Consider the following 10,590-nt stretch of genomic DNA (forward strand, 5'->3'; position numbering starts at 1 on the left):
TTCTTGAGAGTACTACTATCTTCACTCATTTTAATCTGTTACTGCAGTACCAGGGTAGCCTGGAAGCAAGACTGGCCATCCTTTCCCTCTAGAAGACAGAAGTGGTTGTCTCTCTCTTCCATGCACTGCCTTTTCCATTACCTTCAAGCCTAGAATCCTCAACAGAAGGTGGAGGGACTCTGGGCGTGTTGCTCTTCAGTCTCTTGTAGAAGGACTCTGATGTTCCTGTAACATGTGAATCTCTGGAGTGGTGATTACTAGTGCTGAATCACACAAGGACTTTCTTGTGAAAAGTGGTTAGAAATTTCATTTAGAAGAAATTTATTTTTAGTAGGAGAAGTCAGGTCATCTGTAGTCTGAGAATGACCTGCATTGGTTATTTTAAGTGGTGGAGGGGGTTTTGTTTCATGCCCGTGCTAGCTTAGCCTGCAATTCTCCTTCTTGTAGTTCACCTATTGCTGGGAATCACATGCATGCACCACTTTGCCTAGCCACTGTTTTTCACAGGAATTTTCTCTATGCCTACACTTGTGGCCATAACATACCTGGACATTCCTCGCCAAAAATCAGAAATGACCCCACTCCACTTAGAAGAAATGGAAAATGAGGAAATGTGAATATGGAAAGGATTCCTTGGAGACTGAGGAAGATGGGTCTAAAGTTGCCCAAATCTGTGATGTGACTCATCGTGAAAATCTACTACTGCAGGTCTCACCTAACAGCCCCCAGAAGGAGGCCAAAACCATGCCTGACCACTGAGAAGCTGAGGAGGGCTGGCCTCAATCACTGCTGCTGACTAGCTCATGGTTCCTTCACTCAAACAAAAGTCTCAAAAGGAGACCAGGTTTTATGTCAACAAGGTGAAATATCCTGTTGGGAAATAAAGTCCAGGGAACCCTGGCACATGGTCCATGTAGGACTTTACTGGGGGCTTCACGGTATCCCTGTATCAAGGTTAGGACACATGAACTAGCCAGCCTCATTCGGAGCTCATTTTGACCTAAGTAGCATGAGGTGTGACAGGATCAGAGTCTTTGCAGGAATTCCCACTTGTCCTGGCTTGGAGAGGACACTTGGGGAAAAGGGGATGCAGACAAAGAAAGAAATGAGGATATACCTACTCCTTTCCAATAGGATCTAGATGGACTTCTCTGATCTGAGTCTTAGAATCTGCCCATTGCCACTTGTAGACTAAAGGCTCAGCTCCCACCAGTGCCATTAATGTGCATTGCTATAACAATAGTGTCATGGTCATGCAGGTTTCCTTTGACTATGAACAGAGAGACCATGTGTCTCTCTGTTAGCAGGGCTAACAAAGCTAGTCATCAAGGGTTGTGTGAAAAGGGACTCAAGCCTGATTCACAGCAATACAGACAAACTGATAGGGAAAAGGAGGAAGCCCATAGTCTGTCATCACTGGTCCTTATACATTTTCGGGGGGTGGGGGAAAGACCGTTTGTGGGGTGTACAGGCTTCATAATGACTACTTGATTACTACAGTAATCAACCTCATGTAGCAGTAGGTCTATGATGGTGGTGTTGTATTGATGTTCAGGGTGTTTTCTACCAGTGGGATGTCAAAACTCCTTTCTTGTCAGGCACTGGTGGCTCATGCCTGTAATCCTAGCTACTCAGGAGGCTGAGATCTGAGGGTTGTGCTTCAAAGCCAGCCCGGGCAGGAAAGTCTGTGAGACTCTTATCTCCAATTAAAAAAACAAAAAAAAAAACAAACAAACAAAAAAAAAACACCAGAAAACCAGAAGTGGCGCTGTGGCTCAATTGGTAGAGAGCTCAGGGACAGCGCCTAGGCCCAGATTTCAAGAACCACGACGACCACCACCACCACCAAAATCCTTTCTGGGCTGGGCCTCCACATCCACCATTACCCTGAATCCTCGGAAGCCCCTGAGTGAAACTATGGTATTGTCCAACTTTACACATGGGAAGACAAGGCTCAGGGGTACGGCTCTCTTTCTAAACTAGGTACCTGGACTGAAGAATCTGGAAAAGGAAAAAGGAGGACACACCCTCTGACCACCAGGCTCCGCCCTCACCCACTGGCTCATCGATCTGTCCATCACGGGAACCCAGGGAGGTTAGCTGCCAAGAAGCTATTCTAATTCCTATTGGCTAGGGCCGTGGGTGGCATGACAACAAAATGTGACTTGGCTGGCAGAAGGCAGGCCAATGGGATGGCCATGTAGTGTCCACGAAGGCAGGAAAGCCTGGCGTTATTGGATGCAGACGTTCGTGGCTCCTGCGGTAACGGGCATCTGTGAACGTCACTCTGGTCACGCGGTGACCACACCAACGGTCTCCCCAGCTAGACGCTGGGGATATGAACTCTCAGCGTGAGATGTTTGGCCGGGGACGCGGTTTAGGGGCGGAGGGTGGGAATCGCTTCAATGTCTATAGGGGCCGCCGAGGAGGTCCCAAGGCACCTGGTCTCGCCCGTGATTCAGGACCTCCACAAATAGTCAGAGGCCACCCTGAGCCTCAAAGCTACAGGTTTGAGTCAGAGCCCAAGTTAGAAACAGTCTCGTCAGGAGCAGCTGAAATTCAGGGTGGCAGGGGAGAAGCTAGCTCCTCAGCAAAAAGGAGGAAGGGTACTCTGTGTTCAGTGGTCAACTTCAATGTTGAGGCTACACTCAAGGATCACAGGACCTACCATGTGGCACGAGGCCAGGTCAGAATCCCTAGACAGGAAAGCTGTGCTGCCAATGTGTCTGCAACTTGGGCAGAAGCAGCCCCAGCCCCTAGGGGGAGAGGTGCACTGGCCCCCAGGGGGACAAGCACTCTGGTCCCTAGCCTCATGGAATCACAGCAGGCCTCTGCCACTGCTCCACAGCCCATTAAGTCCAAGCCTCGCAGAGCTTGGGAGGAGAGAAAGAAAGCCAGAGAAGCTAGCAAGCTGGCCAGCCAGAACATCCAGTGGTCCTCCTCTGACAATGAGACTTCAGAAGAGTGTCAAAGGAAGCCACGGAGGAAGCCACAGAGAAGGCTGCCCCATACACTGAGTCGTAGACGCCCAGCTGATTCTGAGAGCCCCAAGGAATCAGAAGGCATAAGTGGAAGCTCTGATGACCACACTGAAGATATGCCTGATGATTCTCTACCCCTTTCTCCCGGGGAGCTAAAGACAATCAAAGAAAGGCAGAGATGGCTGGAAGAAACTTCCTGTAAGACAAAACAAAGTGTGATCAAGGAATACCCAGGAGTTGCTTCTGCTTCTGCTACTGCTGCCGCTTGTGCTGCTGCTGCTGCCGTTCCTGCTACAGGTGACATGCCCAGGGCCAATCTTACAAAGAAAGTGGCTGAAGAGAAGAAATTCCCAGAGGGTCCTTCAAGAGTTACTCTGGGGAGAAGCACCCCTTCTTGGAGGCAGATAATGAAGACACCTCCCCCAGAAGCAGCTGCATCTGCATTACCCCCGATCTCAGGTGTTCCTCCATTTGGGGGTTCCAAGGCACCTTCCTCTCTGCATCCTAGCCCAAAGCAGTACAAGCAAGACAGCAATCTAAAGAGATATGGGGGTTGGAGGAGAAGGAAGTCCTGCTCAGTGGCTAGAGAAGATGATGAGGCAAATAGAGATCCTGGTCTGCAGGCCCAGGTGAGTAAACCATCTTCCCCCTCCTCTCACCATGCACCTCCCTTCACCAATGCACGCATCTTTGCCTACATTCCCCCTGCTTTTTGTTCAGGGGTTGTTACTGGTGGTCCATAGGCATTAAAATGCCCAATCCAGGGTCCTTGTCCTATGGGGATATCATGAGAGCACTTGCTAGATGCCAGTCTGGGTTTGCCAGGCTCTTCATTTTCTGCCTTTCCAGACAGGGGCTGAGATAGAAGCAGGGCTGGCTGCTAATCTGAGTCTGGAGTCTGCTTAGTCTGGGCTGCGCAGCTTGTATCTCATCAGCCTCCTGATTGCTCCCTCCCAGATCTTCTTTAAGCCTGCCTGGAACTAGTCCTGGTATTTTTCAAACTCAATGCACTTCCTTGGTCGGCTCCGCCTCCTGGCGTGAGGCTGACAGAGGCCGAAAGTGCTAATTAAGTGAGCTTCTCACAATGGATGGAGCTGCATCATATTAAGTGGCTAAGCTAGACTCAAAAAGACAAATACTGCATGATTCTTCAGATGTGCAGAAGGTAGCTATAAAGCAAGTAAATGGACATGACCACAAATGTGAGGCCAATCTGAGGGAACTGGTGGAAGGTGGGAAAGAAGGGCAGGAGAAAGAAGGGGACTATGTGATAGCCAGTATGTGAATCCATAATGAATAGGTCACACTGATAACCATTTAATAAATTGCAAAAAGAGATTTTAAAAAGAGTGGGAAAATAGGAATAAGACAGTAGGCAGTAATAAGGACATGGATATGATTGAAGTATATGAGTTAAGAAGTACTATAATGATACACTCCATTCATAATAAATATTATGTAATAAAACAGTAAACAAAAAGAATGGTAAAATAAGGGGAAAGAAACAGTTGTCTGTTTTCCTTTTTGTCCGTTTAAAAATGCATACTCAGAAATTTTCCTTTTAGCTTTCAAAATACAGGCCAGATCAACCCAACTTGTCAATACATGGGGGAGAAATCAGCGGTGGTTATCACCACACTAGAGACTCACCTGTTCAAATGAAATCACAGCCCTTCCCCCAGAGACAGCAGCGCATCCCACCCACAGGTCCTGCAACTACTGGTGAGTCTTGGGGTTTGTGAGCAGTGGAGGGGACAGGGGTTGGATGATGGAGACATCGATTTCTGTTCCTTCTGGAGGAGAAAGAGGACTCAGGAGAAAGATTGCCTCCTTACCCGGACAGCATTTCCCCAGGACCAATGGTGTGACGACAGGGCTGGTCAGCACATTGTCTCTTAGGTGGGGAGTGTGCAGGAAGATGATTAGTAACGGTGCTCAACTACAATCCAAAAATAGACTTTCAGCACATCAGAACCTTTTCTAGCATCCAGCTGAGAGCCACAGTACTAGAGGGCTTGAGTTGATAGCTTGAGTGACATTTCAGGGTAAGAAAAAGCAGGCTCAGGAAGCAGTGGGGATGCTGGGTACAGCAGAGGCAAATTGCTGCCAGCAGAGGGGGACGCTACCTCATTTGAGAGTCCGCCGGACTCTCAAGAAGTCCTGCCTCCAAGAAAGCTGGAATTTTGTGTTCTATTTCAGATTACCAGGAGCCACCTATGCATTCCCATGGTCCAGAAAGGCCACAAGAACCATCTGGACAACCTGGTTGTGCCCGGGTAATATCTTCTCTAGTCTCTGGGAATGCTAGCCCCAACGAGATGGTGGGCTCCTTGTCCAGGTTAAATTAACATGCACGCTTAATCTTATCATATACCCCTGGAAGAAAGGAAACCACCCTTTCTCTTGCACAGAACTGTAGGATATGGGAGGGGGTGTAAGGGCTCAGGACAAAGCAGAAGATGAAGAGAGAGAGGAGGCCAGCACACTAACTGTTGTCTCTTTTTCCTTCTTCCTTACTGGGCTAGTGTCTGACGCTACATACAGATATAGAGAATCTCAAGGAACGAGTAGGTATGGTGGGGCCCAGGGCAGAGACAGGGGCAGGAGCAAGAAGAGATGCCTGGATGGTTTTGTACTTGGGGCAGGGCCTTCTACATGTACAGATAGCATTACAAAGATTAACATTCCCCTTGGAGAAGAAACCAAGGAGGCTTGTCTTTGAGCCTTCTGTGTCTTGACTGCTGGGTCACGCTCAAAAAGCAGTGTATTGTCAAAACTCAGCATGGATTCTGGCAACCAGTACCAGAGTTCTTCTCTCATGGCCTTTAGAGATACCTCCTTTATTTTCTTTATAAGTGTTGGCTGGAGTGCCTTCTCTGGTATTTATTATATCTTATTTGCCTTTAACTGAATATTTCTGTCATGCCAAAGCCTTGAGAAATCCTAGTTCAATTGTTTACGTATGGAAGAAATTTCAATTTTGAATTCTAGTGATGGGTGGGATCAGTCCCAAAGCTCTTTGACACTAGCTAAGGGAGTCAGTTGGGGGGGGGGAGGGTTATAAGTTCCCTTGGGGACATCAAGGAGCAAGACAGTGGCATTCCAAATGTGAGAATACTCAGTTATGCTTTTCTGTTTTAGAGGCCATTCAGTCCCTCACTGAGAAGTTCCAGTCGCTGGGAGGTAAGTGTTACTCCAACTTTCCACTTCTCAACATTTGAAGAGAGTCTCAGGCTGGCCTCAATTCTTCTTGGTTTCACAGAATGAACACACCATCTTCAAGAGATACAGCTAGTACCTGTAGTCCAAAGTTGTCACCCACCTTCTTCAGTTGAGTTCTTCTTCATCCAGTTTGTCCTTTTGACCCCTTGTTTAAGCCCTACAACCCCAGTTCATAACAGCTTTAAATTAAAATGCATTTTGTTTTCCATGGTCTCCTCTCTGTCTCTCTCTGTGTCTCTCTCTGTGTCTGTGTCTTGCTCTGTCTCTGTCTCTGTTTCTGTCTGTCTCTCTGTCTCTCTGTCTCTTTGTCTCTGTCTCTCTCTGTCTCTCTGTCTCTATGTCTGTCTGTCTCTCTCTGTCTCTCTCTGTCTCTCTGTCTCTCTGTCTCTCTCTGTCTGTCTGTCTGTCTGTCTGTCTGTCTCTCTCTCTCTCTCTCTCTCTCTCTCTCTCTCTCTCTCTCTCTCACACACACACACACACACACACACACACACACACATAGATGCACACGAGAAGGGTAGGGAGTTGTCCAGTCTCAGAGTAGAGAAGGGAGAGTACCACTGGCATTGTAGGGGAAGGCTTTTTTTCCTAGGGGTTTCCAAGCCTACTTCTGAGCCAGGAGCTCTACACTCACATTTACTTTGGTTTCCTCAATCTGAGTTCTGGATGGATTTGTTGTGACCAAACTAACTTACTGCCCTCTGCTAACACCCTTATTTCCAGGAGCTGAAAAGCCCCTTTCCGAGCTCCAGCCCCACCTGCATCTCCTACTTGTTTTTGCTGTCTTGCTTCTCCCCTCTCAGCCTTCTTTTCTGTCCTCAGCAACACTGATCTCTCCCATAGCTCTCTACTGGTGTCTCTCCCATAGAATCATTACAGCAGGTATTGTGTGTGCAGTTCTGCTCCATTTTTCACTTTAGAACTAGCTCTTTCTCTGGACTCAACATCTACTCATGGTGGCACCACACTGATACACTAAAGTTAGTTAGAATTGTTCATTGTTTTCATTTCCTGCTGAGACCTCATCTTGGAAATTCATACTTGCTGATTTTGTATTCCATATCCTAAGAGACCCTGATAACATTACATTCAGTGGCTGATCATCAGGAATATATAGAAATATGGGAGGAATCATCTGTGGGTATTTGGTACAGAAAAAAGTAGATGTTAGTCTCTGGATTGGAGATAGAGACAAGTCTCTCCTAACACCACTAGGCGAACTTGGGTGAAATCGTCCTCCAGCAGCCAGAATAGACGGCAAACAAACAGTACTGCCATATTCACCAAGTGCTGAACCAACAACCAGACCTTCTGCAGACAATTCACTCTATGGCCTTAAGTTTAAAAAGTGTCAGTCGTTTTGTAATGATTCATGCTTATGTGCATGAATGGTCCCATCCATGTACTTGTTCACATTTAGCTGTGTATCCTAGCTCAATTTTTCTAGACTGCCTCCAGCGACGACAGTGCATTCTCTGTCTCTGTCTCTGTCTCTCTCTCTCTCTTTCTGTCTCTCCCTCTCTCTCTTTCTGTCTCTCCCACCTTCCCTCCTTCCCTCCCCCTCTCTCTCTGTGGGTGTGGGTGTGGGTGGGTGAGTGTGCACACACATGCACATGCAGGCATTCACCAATGTTGAGGCTTGAACTCAGGGACTGGTTCTGTCCCTGAGCTTATTTACTTCCACTTGAGCGACAGCTCCACTTGCAGCTTTTTTAAAAAATAGGGCTTAATTGGATATAAGAATATCACAGAGATTCATGCTCAAATTATATTTGAGTCATGATCCTCACATCTCAGTCTTCTAACTAGCTATGGCTAACAGGCATGAGTCAGTAGCACCCAGCCACAGGACTTTTTCCCCCCTGATTTCATGTCCTGGCATTACCTTTACCACAAGACAGTTGGGATGGCTTCCTCAGCCCTGGCCTCTGGCTCAGTAGGTCTGACAGTCAGTACAAATCTATGTCTGAGTGAGTAGAGTCAAGGGAGAGGAAGGAAGTGGCAATAAACACTGAACACTCACAAGACTGGGTGTTTACATACAGAGCACAAAGGAACCCAGAGCATTCGAGGTTCATTGGTCTGTTGGCCTGGCTGTGTGTGCTTGCAAATAAACCTCTTCTGTCCTGAGGGGGAATGGTGTGATTCAGTAGAGACAGGGCCTCCAATTTGCAATGGTTCAAATGGGTGCATGGCATCTGTCTTTCACCAATGGGGATTTCCAAGGTATAAAACATGAAGGGCATGGGGTAGGATGAAGCTGAAGTCTTCAAACCCAAGGAGAAGTTCAGTGATTTCAAAATGTTGGCATTGTGGCATATTTGGTTGAATGGGATGTTTAAGTCCTCCTGGTGGATGCATGATGATGTGCAGGCTGGCTTCCTCAGAGCAGCTGTTTCCCCTGTTGTTTGTAGTAGAATGTTCCCATGGGAGACCACCATACCCAGAGGGAAATGGTAACAGGTAGGATGGGCCCTGGAGCATGGGTCAGGCTCGGTACCACCCTGCCTATCTATTCACTCTGTGTCCCTTCTGGTCCCTGTGTCTCAGAAAGTCACACCCTGAACATTGGGTAGGACAAATCATCACTTCAGAGCCAGAATAGATTAGCCATTCACTTTAATCCTCTACCTGAAAGGTGGGTCTGATCATGTAAGCTATGACTGACCTCTCTCCAGGTGGTTAACTCCTCAAAAGGTTACACAGAAGATTGATGTCTGAGTGAAGTCGTTTGACACAGACTCTGGCACCGAGGCTCTGCCACCAGACTTCTGGGCTAGTTGCAAGTAGGCTATGCTCCAGGCTGGGCCCTACTTTGGAAGGCATGGGGCAATTACCAACTGGTGACAAGGATGGTGTAGAATCCTTGGGAACGAGCTTTGTCAGCCCTGCCATCTCCCTTCAAAGACATGGTCTCCTTGCACCGTATTCAGACTACTCTCAAGTTACTGTAGGGTGCTCAGCACAGGCAGTAGTCAGAGCTGAGCCTTTGTTCTGGACAGGAGTAAGGGTCAGAATCAGTCTCAGGTGAGAGTAGCCCATCCGGACCTCCTGAGACAGAACGATGTGGGAACTCTCACTTCTTTCTGTATCTAGACCCCTTTCCATCATGTCCTCTCCCAGCCACTAGTGAGACTTCCCTACTGAGCCCCAGGTCATGTCCTGCCTCCTACGATACAACTCAGCTCACATGAGTGCAGAGTGAGGTTGGCAGGGCTCTTTGTGAGAGTAGGAAAGGAGCCCGGCTGGCGAGACAATCAGGGCAAAGGCCTGCAGCCCTCACTGTGGCCTGAACAGTTCTCCACACAGGCCCCTAGGCATCACATCACCAAGGCCTTGTGCAGGTGCACGTGCAGGTCCCTGGGCATCACATCATGATAATTGCATCTGGATGGTCTGACCATGGACAACAGACTGAGTGGGTCCCAAAGGTGTGCACTGGAGTGGGCATCTAGCCACAGAAAGAGCTCATGCAGATTATGTATAGCCTCTGACTTGGCATAGACTCGTCCTGAAGGCTGTGCAATGATCTTGACAGCCAAGTAGCTCTCTCCTGGAGACATCTTATTAACCCCTCCACCACACACTCCAGGTGCCCACCCTTATGACATCTCCCATCTAGTGGGAACTCTGCTTATCTTCTTTATTTTTATGCTGGTAGTGGGGCTGGAAATCAGGACCTGGGAGCCATACCTTAGCTTTTTTCTTGCTCAAGGCTGGTGCTCTCTCCCACTTGTGTTGCAGGTCTACATCTGGCTTTTTGCCACTAGAAAGAATGCTGGACCCCTCCCCCTCTTTCTATGTGCCCTCTTTGCCTCAAGCATCCTCTCCCAGTTAGAAGTGGGACTGGCCTGGAAGTATCCATTTCTTGTCCTGCCTCCAGATACTTAGCTCACAATAATGTCAGATTAATTTCTACTGGACCATGTACAGGACCATTGTTGAGAACCCATTAAAGCTCCACCTGGACAAGGTGCCAGAGCTTCCTGGGCTTCATTTCCCAACAAGGCCTATTTTATATGGGCCAGTTCTTGGGCTTGACCTCAGGTCCTGGGCTCTGTCCTTGAGTTTTTTTTCTGCCCAAAGCTAGCATTCTACCAGTTGAGCCACAGCTCCACCTCTGGCTTTTTGGTAGCTAATTGGAGATGAGAGTCTCACAGACTTTTCTGTCCAGGCTGGCTTTGAACAGCAATCCTCAGATCTCAGCCTCCTGTGTAGTGTGAGCCACTGACACCTGGCTCCCACATGACCTTTCACTGTGTTGACAGATACCGTGACCTCCTCCTGTGACTCCAGCTAGTGTCAAAGTGTTTGTGAGCCCGCAAGCCAGTCAACAATGAGTCAGGTCAGGTTTCCCACACAGTACAGAGGTCCAGTAGTGGACTGG

At 48.1% G+C, this 10,590-nt stretch overlaps 1 protein-coding gene across 1 annotated transcript in view; it reads left to right on the forward strand.

Annotated features, from left to right (window-relative positions):
• The first annotated feature begins 2,812 nt into the window (after positions 1–2,812).
• LOC138839856 (uncharacterized) overlaps positions 2,813–10,590 on the forward strand; it is a 37,293-nt gene continuing 29,515 nt past the window's right edge. The window contains exons 1-5 of the mRNA XM_070039366.1: positions 2,813–3,610; positions 4,547–4,703; positions 5,181–5,257; positions 5,507–5,548; positions 6,123–6,164. Coding sequence (XP_069895467.1) covers positions 2,813–3,610; positions 4,547–4,703; positions 5,181–5,257; positions 5,507–5,548; positions 6,123–6,164 — 1,116 coding nt within the window. The remainder of the gene's footprint in view (positions 3,611–4,546; positions 4,704–5,180; positions 5,258–5,506; positions 5,549–6,122; positions 6,165–10,590) is intronic.

The sequence above is a fragment of the Dipodomys merriami genome, unplaced genomic scaffold (genome assembly GCF_024711535.1).
Source record: "Dipodomys merriami isolate MVZ:Mamm:240054 unplaced genomic scaffold, mDipMer1.0.p SCAF_3, whole genome shotgun sequence".
NCBI lineage: Eukaryota > Metazoa > Chordata > Mammalia > Rodentia > Heteromyidae > Dipodomys > Dipodomys merriami.